The sequence below is a fragment of the Euphorbia lathyris genome, chromosome 7 (assembly GCF_963576675.1).
Source record: "Euphorbia lathyris chromosome 7, ddEupLath1.1, whole genome shotgun sequence".
NCBI lineage: Eukaryota > Viridiplantae > Streptophyta > Magnoliopsida > Malpighiales > Euphorbiaceae > Euphorbia > Euphorbia lathyris.
In genome coordinates this window covers 89,612,837-89,638,709 of record NC_088916.1, presented here as the reverse complement: position 1 = coordinate 89,638,709, position 25,873 = coordinate 89,612,837, and the positions used below count along the sequence as shown (strand labels likewise).

Below are 25,873 nucleotides of genomic sequence, written 5' to 3'. Positions count from 1 at the left end.
TAGTCACAGTTTAGGATAACATAAGGACTCAATTAATGACTTTTGCTTAGTTCATGGATTTAATTAATGATTTTGATAGTTTAAGGTCCTAATTGATTTTGAAGTTTTAATTTAGGGTTAAAATGAGTGTTATGCCTAGAAAAATAGCATAATACTGATATGGATTCCCAACTAAAGTTTCAAAGTCAATTAAGCCTTAAACTATTAAAATCATCAATCAAGTCTTTGAATTAAATAAAAAACATCAATTGAGTCCTAATTCTAAGCAAAAATCATCAATTGAGTCCTCATTGAATATCATTCGGTTGAACAGTTTCATACTCTCTTCCTTAAATCTATTTTGAGCCAACACAGTTACCATTACAATCTATATCAAATAGGTTTCTAACTTTAGGATAGTATAAGGACTCAATTGATGATTTTTGTTTAGTTCAGAGACTTAATTGATGATTTTGATAGTTTAAAGTCCTAATTGACTTTAAAGTTTTAGTTTATCGATTAAAATGAGTGTTTTTTAAATAAAGTTATTAGTTTAATATAAAAAATAATAAGTAAATAATTTATTAATGCTTATATTTTTATCTTATTATTTTAGTAGTAGATTATTTTGTTATTAACTTTTCTATCAACAATTTAACCTCTCAAATATTTGAATTATTAACTTTCCTTGTATGTACATAGTCATCTTTTACTACTGACGGAAATGACACACTGTTGCCACTTACATGACACGTGGCTGCATTAGAGTTGAGAAAATTCTTGAACCGCATCGAATACCCAAATAAAAAGATCAAAAATTGGATTAAACCGTTGACTTGTTTTTAGAAATGAATTGAACTATACCGTTTTTTTCAAATTCCTAATATTAGTGAGTAAACATGTTGGAGGTTCTGGAACCGAATTGAATATCTGAAAAGAAAATCCAAAATTAGATTGAACCATTAATTTTTTCTTTAGGATTGAATTGAATTGTACCGTTGACTTTATAGATACAATTCTGAAAAATTCCTAAATTGTATCGAAACATACTCACCTTTAGCCGCCACCTAGCTTATCGAAACTGCAACATGCCAGCTAAGTGGCAGCCACGTGTCATTTCAGTCAGCTAGGTGGCAGTCACGTGAGCGGTGAAAGTTAACTACTATTGATACAACAATCATGCCACTTTTTTAGTGTTTTTTGCTTTTGAAGTCGCTAAAATGATTTTATTGAGAGAAAATCCAAAGTTGATTAATTTTATTGGTACAAATTGAAGTTGAGTGACCATTTTGAAACAACCATAAAATTGAGTGACCAACTGTACATTTAATCTTTATTTATTATTATTGTTATTCTTTTCATGAGGTTAAATCATTAAATATTTGATGTAATTCTGTACCATGAATATTTGGGGAATGACCAATATCACGTTAATACCCAACATCTCCCAACATTCATTGGCTACATTTGTTCATTATTTAATTTATTATGGCTTAATACATCATTTTGCCTTGAACTTGTCCAAACAGCTTGATTGATCACTTGAACTTTCAAAGTGTCCCGATAATCGCTTTCAACTTATATAAAACGTTCAATTAGTTCCTTGAATTTGCGCAAAATGTAATCAATCAATCACTCGATTGAAAAAAAAATAAGTTAAATGTGGAAGATGTATTGCACGAGTCTTAAAAAGGGTAAAACGATCAAAATCGGAGTATGCGGTTCTAATATTAGAGTAGACAAGTTTTATAGTTGATCAAGTCATAGTTTCTTTTTTAATCTATTTTTTAATTATATAATAACATTCTAAAATGCGTGGAATACATCTTCCGCATTAACTTACATCTTCCCCTGAACTATAAAACTTGTCTGCTATAATATTAGAACCGCATACCCTGATTTTGACCGTTTTACCTTTTTTAAGATTCGTGGAATACATTTTCTGCATTTAACTTACTTTTTTTTGCAACCGAGTGATCAATTGATTTTATTTTACGTAAGTTCAGGGGCTAACTGAATATTTTAGGCAAGTTGAGGAGCCTATCAGGACACTTTGAAAGTTCAAGGGACCAATCAAGTTTTCTGGACAAGTTCAGGGGACAAATATCTTGAGATAGTTTTTTTTTTGTCACGAATTGACGGAGGTTTTTTGAGGATTTTTTAGTTTGATACTATACGTTAACGATCTTAAAATGAAAAAAGTTAAATAATTAAAGTTGTTTAATACCACATTTATTATGAAACCAAATTTTTTATTTTCCAAAATCATCCTTTTCGGAGCTCTCTCTTTAGAAATTCAGTTTCGCCCTCCCCACCACAACACCTAAGTGACCTTAAAATTAAAAAGTTGAATAATAAAAGTTGTTTAAACTATCATCAATTCTTGATATTTTTAAAATTTGAAGTCGTCAATGGTCATTTTAACAGTACCAACCTAAAAAATCATTGTTTTTAACAAAATAAAAAACTCTAGTAATCTTTTGGTCGTAGAAAAAAGGGCTAATTACAAATCTATCCCAATTAAAAGGAGTCATTTACATATTTAACTCACTTTGTTTCTATTTTACCAAATTAGACCATTTCATCCACTTTGGACAAAATTACCCTTAATTCTATTGATCGATGGATCGATTTCTGATATTAATCGTTAGCGATTTTTGAAGTATTATGTTCAATTTTCCGTAGAAATTGTATGTTTTTAGCTTATATGTATGCTTTTCTCGCTGGTCTTGTCTCTTTCTTCATCTATAATGGTATCGTTTCAATTTTCTTAATTTTCTTAATTTTTCACCATTTTTCTCCATTGTTGTCGCATTTGTAACGAAATTTATCGCATTTCGTCACAAATGCGACAGTAGTTGACGCAGTTCGTCGCAAATGCGATAAGAGTTGTCGCATCTGCGACAAGTGTTGTCGCATTTGCGACGAAATGCGACAAATTTTGTCATAAATGCGACAACGATGAAGGAAAATAGTGAAAAATATAGAAAATTGAAACAATACCATTACAGATGAAGAAAAAGGCAAGACCAGCGAGAAAAGCAGACGTATAAACTAAAAACATACCATTTCTATGGGAAATTGAACATAATACTTCAAAAATCGCTAACGATTGATATCAGAAATCGAAGAAGATGAACTGAAGAAGAAGAAGAAGAACTAGAACCAGAAGAAGAAGAAGAAGAAGAACCAGAAGAAGAAGAAGAAGATGATGATGAAGCGGAAGAAGAAGAAGCAGGAGCAGATCCATCGATCAATAGAACTAAGGGTAATTTTGTCCAAAATGGATGAAATGATCTAATTTGGTAAGATGGAAGCAAAGTGGGTTAGATATGTAAATGATCCCTCTTAATTGGACTAGATTTGTAATTAGCCCTAGAAAAAAACCTCAGTCCTTGTTTAGAAAACAAGTCCACAAACATGCAATTGGCAAATAATGTAATCACAGTGGGCTTTTTTAGAATTTACCCAATTTATTATTATTGTTATTCTTTTGGTGAGGTTATATAAAGGTTTAATACATCATTTTGCGTTCTGAACTTGTACTAAAAGTTTGACTGATCATTTGAACTTTCAAAGTGTCCCAATAACCTTTTTAACTTGTATAAAATATCCACTTAGCTTCATAAACTTGCATAAAATATAATCTATTAATCATTCGATTGCAAAAATGTAACCTGCATGCGGAAGATGTGTTGCATGTGCCTTAAAATGTTATTACATAATAGATTAAAAATGAAGTTCCTACTTGCTCAACTTTAAAATTTATCTTCTCAATTACTAGAACCACATGTACTCTGACGTTAGTCGTTTTACTTTTTTAAAATGCATGTGTTAGCGATATTTTCGAAATATGCTAATTTCAACCTTGTCACGTGTGGTTAGGGTGCGGGCGTGCCAGAGAAGATTACTTCTCAATTAAAATGGTTAAGTTTATGGAAATGCGCGCCAAAACTTGAAATCTAATCGAAGCGATTGGCGAGGGACGCAAGGATTGAAAAAGTCCTACTTGGGTCTCTCGCGCTGTATAGAAACTTTGCGAGATAAATTGTTTCTATTTAAGCTAAGCGTATAAATTGAAGACAGAAAAATAAAGGAAATTAAAGTGCGAAATTGACACGAGATTTTGGGAAAATTGGTGTTTTATTGATATGAATATGTTCAACAAGCATGAAATTGAAAATGAATTACAATTGAAATATGTCTATACTAAACATATAGATAATCAATTGAATTGGGAAGAGACAAATCAATACAAAGAATTGAAATGCAATTAAAATAAATTGGAATTCAACAACAAACTCGGAGCCACAATAGCTATCTCGGATTGATGAGGTTCTTGGAGAGATGTGGTCGGTCGGGCCCGTACGGTATATGATCTTGGCAATGGCAAAACATTGGTAGGCAAATGAGACAGATTTAATCTTCAACTTTGGGAGGCTCGTTTGGGCGTTTAAGAACACGGAATTGGACGAGTAAATAGGCGAAATTTAATTTCGGAATGTCAGGAACAAACTTCTATAAGGGATCGAAGGCTAAAACGGATGCTAAGTAGACGAAATTGGGAGTTGAAAATAACTGGACGAATCTGGAAAATTCTGGAAACAGAATGTCTAAAAGAATTTGGGCTGTAAAGATCGGCTTGTAACTACGGTTTCTGTGCACGGAATTGGGCAAATAAATACACTAGATTGAAATTCAGAACGTCAGTAACAACTTTGTTGAAGGGATTGAAAGCAAAAAATGACTTTAAACGGACGAAATCGGGCTTTGAAAGTAGTTGGACGAATCTGGAAAATTAATTTGAAAACAGAGTTTTAGTTAGGAATTGAGCAAATTAAAGGCTTGGAATGCTAAATTGAATTAGAAAAACTTGGAAAGAGACTATTGGAACTTGAATTGGAGCTAAAGAGAGCTAAAAAAGGGATCGAAGCTAAGAAAAACGAAGAACGAAAAGAAGAACTTTGAAGAACTAAGAACTTAAAACTAGAAACTAGAGAGCATTGGAAGGGACCTTAGGAAGGGGTTTTGTTGTGTTGAGTTGAGTGTTTTTTTATGAAGGGGAGGGGGTCTATTTATAGTATTTTGGAGTGGCATTTTGGTAATTATTCAGTGGCATTTTGGTAATTATTCACCAACTAACTCAACTACCTCCATGCCACATCACCCCACTACCTCAACTTCCACTAACTACCATTAACTTCCATTGACTGCTTCCAACTGCTGCCGGAAGAGAGGTTACGCCCCGCGTATGTCCGGCTATGCCCTGCGTGGTGTCGCTTCTGAACCTGTGCGTTTTGTTGATGATATTTACGCGTGACGTTCCTGATGTTAAGTCCCGCGCAGAGAAGGACGCCGTGCGTATGAGAATGGACGCCCCGCGTGTTGGAGCTTCTGATCTCGAAATGCCTTGTTGCCAAGTTTTACGCGTGGCGTCCCTGAGGTTACGTCCCGCGTATTGGAGCTTCTGAAGCAGACCTTCTCTGGTTGCTTGATCTACGCCCCGCGTATTGGAAGACACGCCCTGCGTAGTGCCGGACTTTCTCATCGGTTGGCGGTTAGTTTACAAGTGTATTTTTCATTATTTTCTAGACAAAAATAGAAACTATACCCTAAATTAAACATAAGCTTTCTATATACATAAAAATAAAATTTATTTTATTTTGGGCCAACAGCATGCAATACATCTTCCGCATGCAGCTTACTTTTTTTTTTTGCAAGCGAGTGATTAATTGATTATATCTTACATAAATTCAGAAAGCTAACTGAACATTTTATGCAAGTTGAGACGGCTATCAAAACACTTTGAAAGTTTAGGGGGTAATTAAGTTTTTTTTTTTGAGAAGTTCAGAGCCAAATGATATATTAAACCTTAAATAAATCATTAATTATTTAATGTAGTTCTGTACCATGAATATTTGGGGAATAACCATCATGTTATACCCAACATCTGCCAACATTCATTGGCTAATTTATTATGTTTATGCTAAAAATATCTTGTAATATTTTATATATATATATAAGTTATAGAGATAATTATATTTATATAAAATAACACTTTGGATAGTGTAATTCCATTTTTATATTTATAGTATGTTGTTGAAAACATACACTGTGCATGTGATCTTTGAGCTAATTTAGACATTTTAGTTAATTATATTTTATTAATAGGATATGGTTAATTATGTAGGCCATGATTGAATCCATTTGTGAGGCAAATGTTATTTTATATTTTTCCAATGGGTAGCAGCCAAGATTCACTGAGTAAGTGTGTTTATCGTAATTTATAGATACTAAATTGATATTTTTATATAAAAAAATTGGTTTAATACATATTTACATTCTTAAACTTAGCAAGTTTTATCTATTGGCACTCTGAACTTTCAAAATAACCTATCACACATTTATAATTAGTTCATTCGGACCTCCTGCACACAAAATCGTTGATCTGTCATTTTTTATAGATGGGGTGACATGTGCGAGCTACGAAAAGAAAAAAGCGTATGAGTTCATTCTGTATGTCTTATAATAGTAAAAAAATAGACTTTTATAAAAGAACGAACTCATTCACTTTCATAAGGCATACAGAACGAACTCATGCGTTTTTTTTTCTCTGTAGAACGCACAATGCCACCCCATCTCTCAATGATGACAATTCAACGATTTTGTGTGCAGTATGTTCAAATGAGTCAACTATATAAATGTGTGATAGGATATTTGCTAATAGGCAAAACTTACCAAGTTTAAAAGTGTAAATATATATTAAGCCTGAAAAATTACAGCCTTGTTCACAATTTCTATAGAATTTTTGGCGTTTCGTGACGACAAGTGAATGCTCAAACTCCCCTAAACCCCTTTGGATTTGTTCCACGTATGAGATCCTTTATATCCATTAACTAGGGTTGTGGTATATGAGATTTATATTTTCTCGTTAGAATAAAATATTGAGGAGAGAAGAGTGTGGTGTTATAATAACAAAGAAAATTTAAAGTTTTTCTTATTTACAATACAATACACTCAATATCATAAACATGAATCAATATACATAATTACATCGACGAAAATGGCCACACTATGTAAATTACGAAGATTAAAACATTCTTCCTATACTTAAATGGTACTACAATGACTAATTTAGCTTTACGTAAGCCATGTAAGAGGCACTGGATTAGGGGCTAAAGTCGGGTATGCTACGTCCATGGAAGATTACAGATAGAAAAAGCTTTATAGAATAGGCATTGAATGTTGGGGCTAAAGTCGGGTAAGATCGGATGAGTGCCTAGAGATTGAAGTAATATATAGGGTGTGCAAATGAATCCCGAGCCAAGTAGTCACATACAATATGATAATCGATATCTACATACTTTATATTTTCATGAAAGACGGGGTTTGCAACAATTTGGATGGCTGCTTGACTGCCATAATGTAAATCAATAGGAAAATGAAGTTTTATTTGAAATTCTGGGAGCAAGTATGTCAAGCATTTGAGCTCGTAAGAAATAGTTGTCACAACACGATATTTTTCTTCTGCAGAAATTATGCTGATTGTAGTTTATTTCTTAGACTTCTAAGAGACGACTGAATCCCCCAAAAAATATAAAATCCTATAATATGCTTATGAGTAAGTTTGCATATTCCCTAATCCGAGTCACAGTAGGCTGTTAATGTAGAGAGATCATTATCAGAATTATAAAATAATCTAAAATGTATAATACCTTAAGATACCTAATAGCACCAAGAGCTTTTATCATCTGCGATAGTGTAGAGTTTTACGTAAACTGACTCAACTGTTGAGTTGTAAATGCATGTCAGGTCGAGTAAAGCCAAGGTATAAAAAACACTCTACCACCTTTCTATATCTTTCTACACCTTCCTAATGGGTAATTTACATACATGGTGCACAACATTTGCCATATTTTACAATTTAGTGTACAACCTTCAATTTTGCACATAAAACCGTACAACCTTTTGGTGACTTCTTACTAAAGTGTATATCCAGTAATTATGACTGGTCAATGCGAAATCAACACGCCACATCAACAATTCGACCTCCCAAAAAGTTAAAAGTTGACCGACTAACGCAAAGTCAACACACCACGTCAGAAATTTTGACTTTTAGGGTTGTCAAATTACTGACGTGGCGCGTTGACAAATCATAATTACCGACTGTATAGTGAGAGGTCACCAAAAAGTTTTACAATTTTATATGTAAAATTGAAAGTTATATACCAAAGTGTGAAAAAAAGACAAATATTATATATTACGTATATAATTTACCCCTTCCTAATATAGAGAATCATCCTGCAAATTAACTCTTGAGAGGACTGGATTCACAATATCATGAGCATTACTCAACCTTCTGTATGCTGTCAATTCAATAATGTACTTGGTTTGTAAAATGACTTAAGAGAGAAACCGACCTCAAAATTAAAAAATTTAAAGGCTTGATGATATTTTAAGCAATTTTAAATTTTCAACCTTTTAACTTTGCGGTCATTTAGGTGTTGTTTAGTTAGTAGAGAGAAAGCTCCCAAAATGATGATTTTAGAAAATAAAAAATACAGTTCCATAGTGAATGTGAAACTAATCAACTTTAATTTTTAGAATTTTCTATTTTGAAATTGTTAACGTTATTTTTATAATATTAAAATAAAAGATCATCTTTTTTAGTAAAATAAAAATTTCAATATCATCATCGTTTGGATAAAAAAAACTCTTCGAGTATCTGTTTGACAAAACATGAGACCAACGTAGATTTTCTTTTTAGACTTTAGCCCTAGTATTTACTTTATTTAGAATTTATTACGGTTTTATATGATGGCTCATGTTAGCCGATCCCGAATCATTTCGGGACTAAGACTTTATTGTTGTTGTATACATTCTTATCTCTTCCATCTCTTTGTATATAAATACATACCTTGGAATTATACTTTCAACACACTTCCTTCTCTTCTCCAATATTCAGCCTATTTTAAATTCCCATATCTAATTTTTTTAAACATTTTAATAAACAAATATGTTATCATTAACTTTAAAAATACATGTTGATTATAGCAGCATATAAATTACATGTTGATTATAGCAGCATATAAATGGGCCCGAATGCCTAAACATTAGCATTTGGGCCTAAGCTTCTTAAAGCCCATAAACAATTGATTGTAGTAAATTTCTTGAGAAATTTTCATATAACTTTACTTTTAAAAAATTATCTATAATATGTTAAGTAATAATTTTGAATTTACTTTTAATATATTTTCATAACTAGAATTTATAAATTAGGCTAGAATATATTTTCTAGCGTTTATGATTTATGAATTGGGATCTAGAATTTTTAAATTATGGTGTAAAATCATAATATATAGAAAATAATGACCTATTGAGAATTAAATTTAGTGATATGACTTGGTTCTAATTTTTTACTTAATTATGATATCCATGTATTTGACCCTAATTAATTTCTTTGGGAGCTACCTAAGCGGATACGTGAATCAATAATTATCCCGGATCCCAAATGCACGCTCCCAACTCTCACTTAGGATCCAAACTTAATAAGAAGCTATCACGTGTAAAGGTACACAAACTCTGCGTAAATAAATTACTTATAAATAACTTTGATTTCAGAGCCTTAAGTACGTCATTCTTAATACTCTCTCTCCTATTTAATTGCTTTCAAGCTCATTTCGTACTTTCTCAAGTACCATTTTGAATTAGACATCGGAAAGGGTTCACCGGACTCCAGTCCATTTTCTGACTGTTTGTTGTCATCTCAGGCCATTGGAGATAGTTAGAAAGCAAAGTCCACTAAAGAAGACATCACATGTTTAAAAAATAAAAATAAAAATAGCTATATAATAAATTAATGGTTAATACATATATGCTTTTATATTTGTCTGGTCCGTCACATATGCTCATGTATCAAATAAACAACTAAATATATATTCATATTTTTCAAAAGATATTAAAATGTCCTAATCTAATAGGCTGATGATATGACACTAACAACACAACACCCCAACCTGTACATCACCTGCCACCTCACATATATCAAATAAACATCCAAATGTGTTATCATAATTGTTAACGACAGATAGGGTATAGTTGTCTCTCGTTAACAATTACGAGAGTATATTTAACTATTTATTTGATATAAGGACATATATGATAAAACAGACAAATATAAGAACACATATATGTATTAACCTATAGATGAATCAATAATTATAGACCTATTCACGGGTACAAACACCCATCTAGGCCCGTGACCCCTGTACCGGGTTTGTACATGAAAATTTGTCCTTAGACCTATATGCAGGCTTGCTGAAACCCACCTATTTGTTGAACAAATTTGGAATTTATAAAAATAACACGGACCGATCCAGCGTAATCCATCTATTAATATTAATTAATAAATTTATATATTAATATTTATTTATATATATATATTTTATTTTTTATTTATTAAAAATTATACCTAAATGTATAGGTAAGTTTATATGAACTTAAATCCATCTAAACTGAACTGTGTTTAAAATTGGGCTAAATATGTTTAGAGAAAAGCCCGCGGCATGAACAATTATAAATAAGGCCTAATACTCCTCCAAGCCCCTTAACTTGTCCAAATTGGTCATTTTATCCCCTCAACCTATCGAATTTCCTATTTACCCCTTTAACTCTATAAAAATGGTATTTCTCACCCCCTCAACTTATCTATTTATCCCCCCAACTCATAGAATATCCTATTTACCCCCTTAACTTCATAAAAGTGGTATTTCTCACCCCCCTCAACTTGTCCATTTACTCCCTCCCCAACTCATAGAATGTCCTATTTACCTCCTTAACTCCATAAAAGTGGTATTTCTCACCCCTTACAATCCGTTATCGAGGCCTAAATTGATATATTTTTCAAACGTTAAACATATATTGGTGCTATTTTGTACGTGGAACCTAAATTGATACTTCCCCAAAATCATATGCCTATTTTGGTACATTTTTCCTACATATAACGTCTTTAACTTGTTTATATTAATGTTCTTGTTTTTTTATATAAAAAAAATATTCTTATTATTTGTATCTTTTATTCATTCTTTCTCTTTTCAACTTTTTTTTTGCTAGTTAAATTTTGATTATCTAATTATTGTAATACAATATCTATACTATATCTAATAGCGGAAGTAGAGAGAAATAAGAAGAAGTGTTTTAGAGGCATTTTTATGAGTTGTCAACGTAGTAAAAAATCAAGATTAAAAAGATTTAATTAATAAAAAATAATAGATTTATATTTATAATAAATTAAACAATTATTAGCCCATTAATTAAAATAATAAAAGAAAGTAAGAGTTACGGAAAGATGAAAAAACACAAAACAAAGGAAATACAAAAGTCACAAATAAACTTCTATATTTCTGAAGGTAATTGTTCGATTTTTTTTCATATGTTGTAGTTATTTTGTTCTCAATTGTGTTGTTGTTTTATTTTTATTAAACAATAGTTGTTATAATTTCATCTTTCAGATCCATTTCTGCCGTTACCCAGGTTCTATACCTCTCGCTATCTTATCCATGTTTTTCTTTTTTATTTGTCTTTTTTTTTTCAAACTGATATCTCCAATTGAAAAAACCCGATAGAAATAGAAGATGCATTGACAACTAAAATCGGAAAACACAAAAGTGTCAAAAATTACAAGAAATTTTTACGTTTCTCAAGGTAATTATTCGATTTTTTTCATATGTTGTAGTTACTTTTTTTCTCAATTGTGTTATCGTTTTATTTTTATTATAAGAAGAAGTGTTTTAGAGGCATTTTTATGAGTTGTCAACGTAGTAAAAAATCAAGATTAAAAGATTTAATTAATAAAAAATAATAGATTTATATTTATAATAAATTAAACAATTATTAGCCCATTAATTAAAATAATAAAAGAAAGTAAGAGTTACGGAAAGATGAAAAAACACAAAACAAAGGAAATCCAAAAGTCACAAATAAACTTCTATATAAAGCATGATAGATAATATTCCGCCATTATATTCATTGGTCATGACATATAGTATTATATTTCTGAAGGTAATTGTTCGATTTTTTTTCATATGTTGTAGTTATTTTGTTCTCAATTGTGTTGTTGTTTTATTTTTATTAAACAATAGTTGTTATAGTTTCATCTTTCAGATCCATTTCTGTCGCTACCCAGGTTCTATACCTCTCGCTATCTTATCCATGTTTTTCTTTTTTATTTGTCTTTTTTTTTTCAAACTGATATCTCCAATTGAAAAAAACCTGATAGAAATAGAAGATGCATTGACAACTAAAATCGGAAAACACAAAAGTGTCAAAAATTACAAGAAATTCTTACGTTTCTCAAGGTAATTATTCGATTTTTTTTCATATGTTGTAGTTACTTTTTTTCTCAATTGTGTTATCGTTTTATTTTTATTAAACAATAGTTGTTATAGTTTCATCTTTCAGAGATGAAATTCCATTTCTGTCGTTACCTAGGTTCCATACCTTTCGGTACCTTATCCATGTTTTCTTTTTTATTTGTCATTTTTTTTCAAAATGACTAAAATAAAATTTTTGTATATTTGCATTCTTTTTTAGTCTATGTGTTATCGTTTCGATTGTTAACTCTAACTAAATTTAGATTTTCGGCTTTATATGAACTCAATTTTTAGCTTTAATTGAAGTTAGATTAATTTTTCTACTTCGAAACCTGTTGAAATCCACTCATTTTGTTTAGTTTGAGTTTATCTAACTGATATGGATTGTAATTTTTATTTTTATGTATTTTGCTACAAATAGATATAAAGTTCCACACAATAGTTGTTCATTGAAGTTTGAGACATATTGAATAAAATATTAAAGAGGTATTGAAATATTATACTTACAAGGAATTTTATTTCAATTATAAATTATGTTATATTATTATTATTATTATTATTATTATTGTTATCAAGAAGTTATTTTTTTCCAGTTCTCTAGACAAAGAGATTGTAAGCGTCTAATGCACTTGATAAGATGTTTATTCTTGAAGAATTTGGAATATGCTAGATACAAATTCAAAATGAAGGTAAATAAAAATAAATTTTGATGCTCAAAATCCTAAAAATGTACATTAATTATGAGTTATTGAGATAATTGATTTTGCAACATTGACTTATAGGTAAAGGCTATGCTTACTTTTATATTATGGTTTGTACAAAATTGTTAGTATTTCAAGAGTTTTTTTTTTTTGAAACAAAATATCATTAATGAGCCAAAAGTCGGCAAAAGTTTAACACAGAAAGAGAAAACCCACTAGAGATAATATCAAAGTAACACTGACTAGCATATTGAGAGGCTGCTCTAGCAAAAGCATGAGCTAACCCGTTTGCTTGTCTTCTAATAAAACGGATAGTGTAACCGTTTTGAGATGATAAAAGTGTGCGACATCGCCCAATAATATCACCAAACTCAGACTGATCCAAACTTCCAGAAGTAATAGCTTTAACTGTGGACAAAGAATCAGATTCAAATAGCATTTTATTGTAACCTGCCTCCATGGTCCATTCAAGTGCATGTAAGACCGCCCAAGCTTCCGCCTCCCTAACTTCCATAATACCTTCCACCACATTTGTCTGGGCCGAGATAAAGGCACCCTGTGAATCTCTAAGTACTGCACTACCTCCTGTTTTTCCAAGAATTGTAAATATGCTTGCATCTGTGCAACAGGAAACAACATCAATCGGTGGTCGGTGCCATAATTTCTGACAGTCGTCCTCCCTAGGTATTGCAGAGGAAGTTATACTTCGCTCCCTAGCCGTCTTCCAGTCCGCAAGACAACGCCTACTCCTCATAACGACTCCAACGAATGTTGCAGATTTTTTATTCCAAAAGTAGTCATTCCTCGCCTCCCACCATGACCACAGCAGCATCATAAAGATCTCTGAATTTTTTGCACCAGCTAATCTGCAAAAATAGAAAAAGAAGCCAGCAAAGTTATCCGCATCAAGGCTTGATTGTTCAATTAAATTAGTAAGGCCCGCCTCCCTCCAAACTTCCATAGTATTTCAAGAGTTTTTAACATGTAAAAATGAAACATGGTCATAGGACAAGCTGTTGGAAAATATTAATTAAAAAAATATTATTATTTAAATCTCTTCAAATTCTCAAATATTGAGCATAATGATTCAAATTAATATAATTAATTTCACATATTAATTATAAAACGTTTTTTTTTGTACTGAGTAGACTTAATACTTCATTAAGAAAAAATAAAATTTTTAATTAATGGGCAAAAAGTATTTCCACCCTCCTCTTTATATGCTTATATTTTGACATTCTCTCTTATTTTCGAAAAAAACGAGAGGAAGATAGTTCTCTCCTAATTATCTTTTTTGTCCATTCATTTTTGTTTTCTATTCTTTTATTTGTTTTTCTTTCTTACAAAATTCAAGATTATATAATTATTAAAAAATATCAATGAAATCAAATAAGTGATATATGCGAGCGTGACTGATATTCTATATAGTGAAAGAATGAAGAACAAATTGATTGAATATCTTGATGAGATATTATGAGATGAAAATAGGAGAAATCATCACCTTACGCTGATTTAATTGGATATATTGGATTATTGTAGTAGAATGAATAATAGAATTCGAATACTTGGTGATCATGAAATTCCATCAAGCAAGATGATTATCATCAAGATGAATTTGTGACTAATTCTTGTGAATTTTATTTTTTATATGTAACATATTGAATTGATAAAGTTTCTTCATATGCAACATTAGAAAAGTATTGATTATAATAGTCTATAACATAATATATTGATGTTGCTTCCACTTTAACATAAATTGTAATTCTTTTGTATCGTAAATATAATATATAATTTTAATTGTAGTTTAATTCAATTTTTGTTTAATATATATTGTAATTCTTTTGTATCGTAAATATAATATTTAATTTTAATTGTAGTTTAATTCAATTTTTGGTTTTTCAATATATTCTAATATATTTCTTAATTAATCTTCTATTTTATTATTATTATTTCATAAAATTCCAAAATATGAAAATGTATTAAAATTACTAAAAAGTACAAATCATTAAGGTGGGTTGAGAGTTTTTTCCTTTCTCTTTAATGTAATCTTCCTTTGTTTAATATAAGTGCATTGCGCACAATTTTTTTAAAAAAAATAAATAAATCATTCACCTTTAATTATAATTCTATAAAAAATTAATCAATTATTTTTAAAATTAATTTAATTTGAATTATCAATAAAAAATATATATTAATTTCAAATATACATAATAAAAAAAATTTATAAATTTATAGCATGATATAAAATTACTTAAAAGTAAATATGTCAATTTATTTATTTATCTAAATTATATAAAAGTTTCGTATCCCGTGCATCGCATGGGTTTTCGACTAGTTATTATAATAAACACATGAAAGATCGATATAATTATCAAATTAAAACAAAATAAAAAGTTGGTGTTAAAATATATATTTTCAAACTCATTTGAATAAGTGCTATTAATTTTGCAATATAAAAAGGTAAGAAATACCACTTTTATAGAGTTAATGGGGTAAATATGATGATAAAGGGTCAGAAATACCACTTTTATAGAGTTAGTGGTAAATAGGATATTCGATGAGTTGAGGGGGGGTAAAATCACTAATTTGGACAAGTTAATGGGTAGAAAATATAATTTTTATGGAGTTAAGGAGGTAAATAGGACATTCGATGAGTTGGAGGAATAAAATAACTAATTTGAATAAGTTAAGGGGGCTGGAGGATGGAGGAGTATTAGGCATATAAATAATTATAAATTTTTGACAAACTTTTCGAGCCAAAAGAAAAAGATAAGTTTATTGAAGCCGTTAAAAGCTTTCAGTTCTCTCTCACACCGGCAGCAGTACAGAAGGAAGCGTAAAGCCTCCTCGTTATTTTCCGGTCAAAGTCAAATCTCAAACTCCATTAGCACAGATTCAGGTTCCTCGACGGAATCCTTGTTTTTTTTTTCTGGATAATGTTTTTCTCGATCAATACTTACTTTTATCTGTTTTCTTCTGTTCAATTTGTTTGAGTGTGGAGCTTTGCTGGTTTGTTCAAGTGTCGCTGCTTCTATAGATCCATTATTGATTTTGTTACTCAGTGTGGTAATGGTGCTGCAATAGGAAAGGGAGAGAACAAATTTTGTGTGTCTGTGTATTATTCTATTCTCCTAGGGTGCTAGATCAGCTTGTTTGGATAGATATTTGATTGAATTGAGACTGGAGACTGAAATTAGTACAAAATTAATGATAGCAAAAGGATTATAGTTCAAGATTTTTTTTTGAAATTTAGGTTTCTACTGAAGGGGAGTCACCAAAGGAGTGTAAAATTGAAGCCCGGTACACAGTTTCTATAGAAATTTTGGTGTTTTCTAGTGACCAGTTGGTTAGGGTTCGGTCATATTTCTATGGATCCATCATTGATTTTATTATTCTGTGTGGTAATGGTGCTGCAGTAGGAAAGGGATAGAACAATTTTAGTGTGTCTTTGTATATATATTATTCTATTCTCCTAGGGTGCTAGATCAGCTTGTTGGGATACATATTTGATTGAATTGAGACTGGAGACTGAAATCAGTACAAAATTAATGATATCAAAAGGATTAAAGTTCAATATTTTTTTGAAGTTTAGGTTTCTACTTAAGGGGAGTCACCAAAGGAGTGTAAAATTGAAGCCCCGTACACAGTTTCTGTAGAAATTTTGGCGTTTTCTAGTGACCAATTGGTGAGGGATCGGTCATCTTTCTATGGATCCATCATTGATTTTATTATTCTGTGTGGTAATGGTGCTGCAGTAGGAAAGGGATAGAACAATTTTAGTGTGTCTTTGTGTATATATTATTCTATTCTCCTAGGGTGCTAGATCAGCTTGTTGGGATACATATTTGATTGAATTGAGACTGGAGACTGAAATTAGTACAAAATTAATGATATCAAAAGGATTAAAGTTCAATATTTTTTTGAAGTTTAGGTTTCTACTTAAGGGGAGTCACTAAAGGAGTGTAAAATTGAAGCCCGGTACACAGTTTCTGTAGAAATTTTGGTGTTTTCTAGTGACCAATTGGTGAGGGATCGGTCATCTTTCTATGGACCCATCATTGATTTTATTATTCTGTGTGGTAATGGTGCTGCAGTAGGAAAGGGATAGAACAATTTTAGTGTGTATGTGTGTATATATTATTCTATTTTCCTAGGGTGCTAGATCAGCTTGTTGGGATACATATTTGATTGAATTGAGACTGGAGACTGAAATTAGTACAAAATAATGATATCAAAAGGATTAAAGTTCCAAGATTTTTTTGAAATTTAGGTTTCTACCTAAGGGGAGACACTAAAGGAGTGTGAAATTGAAGCCTATTGTTTCTATAGAAATTCTGGTGTTTTCCAGCGACCATTGGGTGCTCAAGCCCCCCTGAATCCGTCCCTGCTGATGGATGCTACTTCGTCAAATGATCTGATGATGCATGTATTTTGGCACGAGGGTATGCTGAACCATGACTCTGGCAAGGGCGTGTTTGATTCTGGACTGGACCCAGGGTTTCTAGATGTGTTAGAAAAGCACCCAGAGAATGCAGATAGAATCAAGAACATTGTATCAATCCTTAAACGAGGCCCGATTTCTCCCCATATATCTTGGCATCTTGGCAGATCAGCTGAAATCCCCGAACTGCTCTCTTTCCATACTGCAGGTACCTCTTTAATTATCACTTATTTTTAATACATGAACTGAGGAATTTTTTGCTGGTTTTGGAGTTAAGAAATGGTGATGTCAGTTGATTGTGTGTGCAAGGCGTACAATTTTTTCATCCATTCCGTAAATAATTGCTTATTGCAAGTGTAATTATTGGAAAATTTTATTCTGTAAATGATGTATTGTCCTTGCTCAGAATTAAGCAATCACTCTATCACTGTAAAATAGTTTCTTTATGCTTCCTTCCATATAGAGGGCGAGCCTTGGCGCAACGGTAAACGTTGTTGTCGTGTGACCGAGAGGTCACATGTTCGAGTCTTAGGAGTGGTCTTTTGCCAGGGCAAGGCTTGTGTTAAAAAAATTTCAAATCAATATAATTAATGAACATAATTAATGAGTTGTTCGCGAGCAAAGTTCATGAACTGAATGAACGAGCTATCGCGGGCGAAGTTCATGAACTGAATTAACGAGCTGCCCGCGAGCAAAGCTCGTGAACAACTCGTGAGCAGCTCACTAACAGAATGTTGAGCTCGAGCTCGTCGATTTTCTGACGAGCCGAGCCTGAGTAGGCCAAAGCTCGGCTCGATTACAGCCTACTTTTTTCTGAATAAATTTCAGTGTGCAGATTATACAAGATACTAGAACTTAATCAATATGCTGGTGATTGGTGAACATCGTTGCACTTATGTGAATCGTGGAATTATTTTAATATGCAGAGTACATAAATGAGCTAATTGAAGCAGACAAACAAGGGGGAAAAATGATCTGTGCTGGAACTTTCTTAAACCCCGGATCATGGAACGCCTCTCTTCTGGCTGCTGGTACTGCACTATCAGCAATGAAGTTTATCCTTGACGGGCACGGAGAACTTGCTTACGCATTGGTCCGGCCTCCAGGTCATCACGCCCAACCTACACAATCAGATGGATATTGTTTCCTTAACAATGCAGGTCTTGCTGTCCAGTTGGCCCGTGATTCAGGCTGTACAAAGGTCGCGGTTATCGACATCGACGTGCATTACGGAAACGGAACTGCAGAAGGGTTTTATCAGTCTGATAAAGTACTAACTGTTTCTCTTCATATGAATCATGGTTCTTGGGGTCCATCTCATCCACAAAATGGTTCTATTGATGAGCTTGGTGAAGGAGAGGGTTTTGGCTATAATTTGAATATACCGCTCCCCAATGGGACGGGTGATGAGGGATACGAGTATGCTATGGTTGAATTGGTGGTTCCGGCAATTAGTAAGTTCAAACCTGATATGCTAGTTATGGTGGCGGGCCAAGATTCTAGCGCTGTAAGTCACTCTCTATTCTTTATGATAAATTTTAGTCAAGTAATGCATATGATATGATGTGAGGATTAGAATCCATTTACATTTATAGACCCATTTAAACCCACTACACCAAACTAGCCTATTCGACTTCCGGAATACCCATAAACCCCCATTTCTGTCCAAACCCCTTTCGAACTCATTCCTATTTTACCTTTAGCCAAGTGCGAATTCCTTTTCTGGTGAAGTGCGAAGACATTAGAGGCTTTTCTAGATATAAGTTGAAGAATTACACCTTATATCTGGTAGACACCTAATCTATGTTTTCGCCATTTTGTGTTCGACATTAGATTAAGTGAAGTATGTTATATGACATCAAAATATGTTAGAGGCTTTTCTATCTAGACATATAAGGTGAAGAATTACACCTTATATCTGGTAGGCACCTAATCTATGTTGCACGGATACAGAAAGAGACATCGGAAAACGTGATTTCTAGAACAAAGGAAACGGAAACTTGGGGGAAATGTTAAAGATTAAAAATATGTTTAAAAAAAATAAGAACGAAGAACAAGATGAAGAAAGTCTAAGCTCAATCGGAATTGCAAAATAGAAAGTTTGAATTTCTAGAATTTCGAGATTAAAACTGAGAGTCGCGTTTCATATTTTAGGTAATTACGGAAACGTTCCTGGAAACATATCAGTTTCCGAATGTTTCCGTTTCCCACATCTGCCAGAAACGGTGAAACGCATGCCATGATGACTTTCTGTGCATCATAAACACCTCAAGGTGATAAGGTGCTTCTTTTTCCTTCTTGATCTATGTTTTCGCCATTAGATTAAGCGAAATATTGCGAATGTCCTAGCTGAATATGAATATATGAAAAAGTTTTCACTATTAGATTAAGCGAAATCTTGCGAATGTCCTGGCTGAATATGAATATATGAAAAAAGAAGTCAGATTTCTAAACTGCTTGTCTTGATACTTGATGTATTGTTGCCATCAAGTATCAAGTATCAAGTATGAAGACAAGTAGTTTAGAAATTGACTTATTTTTTCATATATTCGTATTCAGCCAGGACATTCGCAATATTCCTCTTAATCTAATGGCGAAAACATAGAATAAGAAGGAAAAAGAAGCACCTTATCACCTTGAGGTGTTTATGATGCACGGAAACTCGTACAAACTATCAATATGAACCAATTTGAGTTTTCCTTTTCTTAATCGGATTCTGAATCGTACAAACTGTTTCAGTTTAGACATTGAAATGTTTTCTTTTTTGGAAACGCGTTTCAAACTTTTGGTAATTACAGAAACGTGTCTGGAAATGTTTCGTTTCCATTTCTCACATCTCTGAGAAACGCTGCTCCACAAATGTTTCCGTGCTTCATAGATTGTTGCTGACATACATGCTTTATACTTGGTGATATCCAATTTGTTTCAAGATTAGATTTGAAAATTTGTGTTTCGTGCTACATATTGTAATGCAGTTCACTCCCTTCTGCTCAGAAATTACCGGTTAATAAAACGATATAATTGATTCTATTTCTCCAGTTTGATCCGAATGGAAGGCAGTGCCTGACGATGGTTGGATATCGAAAGATAGGGCAATTGATTCGCGGTCTTGCAAATGCATACAGTGGCGGACGTCTTCTCGTTGTTCAAGAAGGGGGATATCACATTACTTACTCAGCTTATTGTCTTCACGCATTGCTCGAAGGTGCACTCAACCTCCCGAATCCTTTATTATCTGATCCAGTTGCATATTACCCAGAAGATAAAGCTCTTGCTTTGAAGGTTGTTGAGTCCATCAAAAAGTACTACGAAGACAATGTTCCGTTGCTAGACGGAACTTGATTTAAACGGTATTTTCTGCACATTCTTAACAGTATAAATGCTAGTTTGCTCAAAAAGCTACTTATATTTAGGGTTAATTTAAAAAAAAATCTTTGTGGTTTCACGTTTTTACTTGTGGTTTGCACCGTTAGCAGAAGAAAGCAAATGACTTAACACCATTATATTGCTGATGTGGCAAGGGTATTTAAAAAACATATTGACTTTGAAAAGTAAGAAAAGGCCTAATATATCCCCAGCTGCCTTAAGTTGTCCAAAAACTGCAACTGCTCCCTGAACTTCAAAATGTTATAACTATTTCCTACAACATGTTTATTTGGAACAAATAACCCCTCAAATAGATTAATATTTGTGATTTTCGGAGTTTTTTTTTGCCCTTTTATTAATGCATTAGTAGATTAGCAATTGATATTTTGGACATCCTTTATTTCTGATGTAATATTAGTAGATTAGCAATTTGAGAGCTTATTAGTAAGCAATTTGAGGGTTTATTTGTTCCAAATAAACAAGTTGAGAGGTTAGTTGTAACGTTTTGAAGTTCGGGGGGTCTGTTGCAGTTTTTAGGCAACTTGGGAGGTTGAGGATGTATTAGGCCTAAAGAAAAACACACTTTCTACTCTTATTCTTTTTTCTTTTTTTCATTTCTGGAAAACCAGAAAATGGAATTCAAGAAAAAGAGAAGAGAACGTAAAAAAAAGTAAGTCAAAAAGTGACAATTTTTGTTCCCCGAAATAAGCCTCAATTTTAATGGTGTCAAGTCATTTGTCTTGATTTTGCTAACGGTGCAAACCATAATATTTGTTTTGGATAAAGAAAACCACATATACCGATATGAGAAAACGTGTAACTACAAAAGTCATCTCTTAATACTTGATAATAGAACCAGAAGCACAACAGTATAAGATTCTAAATCTTATGAATTACACAACCACCATCATTACCATCTACTGCTCTATCTGACCAAATATTAGACCAAAAATAGCAGTTAAAAGGGATTCAAGGCTGGGTTACAAGCCGTGGCAAATGCAGGATTGGTTGGTTGGGGCCGATTTTACACGTACGTGTGTAATTTTTTTTTTTGCTAAATCAAACTTATTCAATTTTTTTTTATATATACGTGTGACAATTTTAGTGCCCAAGATCCAATTTTTAAGTATCAATATAAAACTTCTCAAAATTAAGCTACATTGTGTTTAAGATTCTGTAAAAAAATTTTGTCTAATAGAAAAAATTCGGATTTAGGGAGAGCCTAATAGGCCAAACAAATTTAGAAATTTGGATTTAAGGACCTAACTGGCAAAAAAATATATTAGAATTTTGGATTTAGAGAGGGGTCGGAACCACCATAGCTTCAAATTTTGTGGAGACAGGAGGTCAAAACTACCGCTAGTCATGGTGGTTCCGGTGGCCGGAGACGCCTGACCCTTCGTATCCGCCCCTGCTTACAAGCACCAAACCATTGGATGGATTTCAAGCTGAAATACCTTTTCTTTCAATGGCTGAGCACGAGCAACGATCGAGTCCGAGATTTTATTGGGTTTGAGTAGAAAATTTCTCATAAAGTCTGAGCTCGGCTCGGATTCTATCTTATATATTGACTCAGTTTGACAAATAGAGTTTAATTGTTAGTTGATTTGACTAGTTGTATAGTTGTATGAGCATGTTTGTTAAAACTTAAATGATTGCTAATAATAAATAAGGATACTGGTCTTCTATGGCTATAATTTTCTTCTTTAATAATTGGGATAAAGTGCAAACTGCCCCTAATGTTGACGGTTAGGAGCAATTTTACTTTTAACGTTTGACAGATTGAGTCCATTTGAGAAATAATTCATCAAACTGTCTTGTTAGTCATGAATTTTGTTATCTCTACGATACAAGTGCATCTTTTTATTAGTAATTAGGTAATAGATCATAAACATATATGTACATATGAAAAAAAAAAAATTATACTGTTTCTGTAGAAGTTGAATAAAAAAACTGAAATATTTCGTAAAATTTAAAAACATATTAATCTGGGGTAAATTACACCCATGGCCACTGAACTTTAGCCATTTAATATTGTGGCCACTGCACTTCAATTCTTAATAGTATGGATATTGAACTTTACACTTTTTAACACTGGTGGCCACTCAATGCCTCAAAACGACAGATGACGGTCTGAAAATAAAAAAATTGAAGAGTTAATGATATTTTAAGGAACTTTAATTCTTGAAAATTTTCGTTTTGAGGCCATTTAGGCATTGTTTGGTTAGGAGAGAGAGTGAATATTTAGAGAGAGCGTTCCAAAAAAGATGATTTTGGAAAATAAAAAATGTGGTGTTATGGTAAATGTCGTTCTGAACAATTTTAATTTTTTGAATATTTTTATTTTGAGGTCGTTAACGGTCATATTGAGGATTTGGTTAAAGTTGATAGCCATTGATGTTAAAAAGTGTAAAGTTTAGTGGTCATATAGTTAAGAATTGAAGTTCAGTGACTACAATGTTAAAATGGGTAAAATTCAATGGCTATGGGTGTAATTTACCCTATTAATCTGTAATTTTGTTATGAAATTATAAAAAACGTATTTTACTTTTTAAAACCAACAGCTATGCAATTGATGCAGAATGTGGGAAGAAAATATCCGTGTTTTTCTTAATAATGCTTGGAATTGACCCAACTTGTCAACAAAGGAGTAAAATTGCTCTTGTCCGCCAACGTTAGGGGTAAAATTATACCATTTTAGACGTTAGCGGTAAAATTTGTTCTTAGGTGTTAATCTTAGGGATATTTTTACACCTTATCATTAATAATTTATATTTAAATGATAAGTTGCTAATTGACAAATATAACTTCGTGCAAATAGATATCCTTTTATGTTTATCAATATGATTACAAATAATTTTCTTGCAATCAATTAGTGTTTAATAGGTTATATTTTTAGTTACATCCTAAACAAAACTTCCTATACAAATGTTATAACTTTAGTCTTTATTAATATATAAAAATATCTTTATTATTATGCAAAAGTTAAAGAAAAAAATAACAGTTTAATATAAACATCGATCTGTATTTAATTGAACAAAATAATATTTAAAAATTTAGTAGAAATAAGACTATAAAATATTATTTAATTGATACATGCTATTCGAATTAAATCTATGAGCTATGTTTAAAAACCTCATTTTTGGTAGAATTCAATTTAATTGATTTCATTTTTTTTTTAAAATTTTAAAAGAAAATAATAATAATAAATCTTTCATATTTAAAAAGAAACTAAGGTAAAAGGTCAAGCGATGAAAGAAAACCCTAGGGCGTACGAGAGGCGAAGGGAGAGGTCCAGATCTGGCGGAGGGCCGGCGGCGGGTAGGGAGGAGCGGTCAGAGGTGGGAGATCGGGACGCAGGGATGGTGGCTGGGGCTTGGTGATCTGGCGGACAGAAGGAGGAAGGGGCGCGGGGTGAGTGCGGGAGGGAGGCTGTGTCGCAGTTGCCTGTGTCGGCCGGAGCGACTGTTTTGGCCGTGATTTGGGCGCCTGCAGGGGTCGCGGCTCCGGCGACTGGGCTGGTCTCGGGTCCGACGGCGGGTGATATGTTTTCTAACGCCAGATCCGACGGAAATAAGGGGAAGGCGAGCGAGGTTGCTTTGAGGGCGTCGGTAATGGAAGGGGTGTCTGCTAGCGGGGAGGACATAGATGGTGTGAAGGGCGGCTTAAGGCTATCTGGCCGGTCAGGCGAGGGGTCGTCTATTTCTACAGAAAATTGTAATAAATCCTTGTTTTCAGGAAATCTTAAAATGTCTTGGAAAGATACCGTTTTGCGGGTTGTTGAGGAGGACATTTCTAGCATAGGAGGGATGACTGATGAGGATTTGGAGGAAATCATGTCAGACTCAGATATAGAAGATGAGGAGCAAGTCGACCCCTTGTGTCCTGTTATCCGGTTATCGTCTGCGGACAAACGTTCCCTTCGATCGAAATGGAAATTATCCTTAATTGTGACTGTCCTGGGTAAAAAAATTGGTTTTAATTATTTTGCACAGAGAATTCGTGCTCAATGGGCAAAGAAAGGGGAAATCACTATAACTGATTTGGAAAATGACTATTACGTAATTAAATTTACACAAGCCGAGGACTATGAAGCGGTTATTAATGGGGGACCATATATTATATCTAACCATGTTCTTGTAATTAGGCCTTGGGTTCCTAATTTTAATCCAAGGGATTGCTCAGTTAACAGGATTCTGACTTGGGTAAGATTCCCAGGACTCCCAATTGAGTATTATAATGAAAGCTTTTTAAAAAAGATTGCGGGGCTTGTTGGGAAAGTCCACCATGTGGATAAAACTACAATCGGAGCTGAAAGAGGCAAGTTTGCTAGGGTTTGTGTCGATATTGACCTAGCTAAGCCCCTTCTGTCTAAGTCCTGTCTTCAAAATACCATCTACTTCATTGAGTATGAAGGAATCCATAACATTTGTTATGACTGTGGTTTGTTTGGGCACAACTATGGGGGTTGCCCTAGAGCAGAAGGAGAAAGAGGATGATGAGGAGACAGTTTTGTTTAGGGAAGAGGGGAATCAAGGGGATATGAGGAATTTTGGTCCTTGGATGGTTGCTAAGCGCTCGGGGAGAAGGAGGACGCGTGGCCCAGTGGCCCAAAATATCCCTCCTGATATTAGTAGTAATCAGAGCTTGGCCCAGAAGGAGAGTGAAAGGAAGGTGATGCCTAGTCAGAAAGATCAGGCTGTCCCTGGAAAGCCTTTGAAGGTGTGTTCTGGTTCAAGGTTTGGGGCTCTAATGGTGGAAGATGTCCAAAACCCTGATCCAAGTAATGAGCAAGCAGAGCAAGGAATGCCAGACTTAGAATCTGATGATCCTGTTGATGACAATATGGAGACGGTCAATCCTTTGTTTGAATCCAAAGAAGATCCTCAGGGTCATGCTCAGGCTCTTGGTTCTCAAGTTTCTAAGAAGAATATTGAGGTTAGTATTTCTAAACTCAGCATTGAAACTAGAAATGGGAAAACCATGGGGGTCAATAAACTAAAAATGAAAAAGCT

General features: G+C 33.0%; 1 protein-coding gene across 3 annotated transcripts; it reads left to right on the top strand.

Annotated features, from left to right (window-relative positions):
• Positions 1–15,791: 15,791 nt before the first annotated feature.
• LOC136235726 (histone deacetylase 8) lies at positions 15,792–22,016 on the top strand. 3 transcript variants are annotated; one of them, XM_066025626.1, is made up of 5 exons: positions 15,792–15,950; positions 17,322–17,700; positions 18,419–18,999; positions 20,532–20,842; positions 21,817–22,016. In XM_066025626.1, the coding sequence occupies exons 2-4, from the start codon at positions 17,442–17,444 to the stop codon at positions 20,832–20,834; spliced, it is 1,143 nt and encodes a 380-aa protein (XP_065881698.1). In that variant the 5' UTR covers positions 15,792–15,950; positions 17,322–17,441; the 3' UTR covers positions 20,835–20,842; positions 21,817–22,016. The 3 variants fall into 3 exon arrangements, with proteins under 3 accessions (XP_065881698.1, XP_065881699.1, XP_065881697.1); XM_066025627.1 differs by having other exon boundaries at positions 21,814–22,016; XM_066025625.1 differs by having other exon boundaries at positions 20,532–22,016.
• Positions 22,017–25,873: the final 3,857 nt, after the last annotated feature.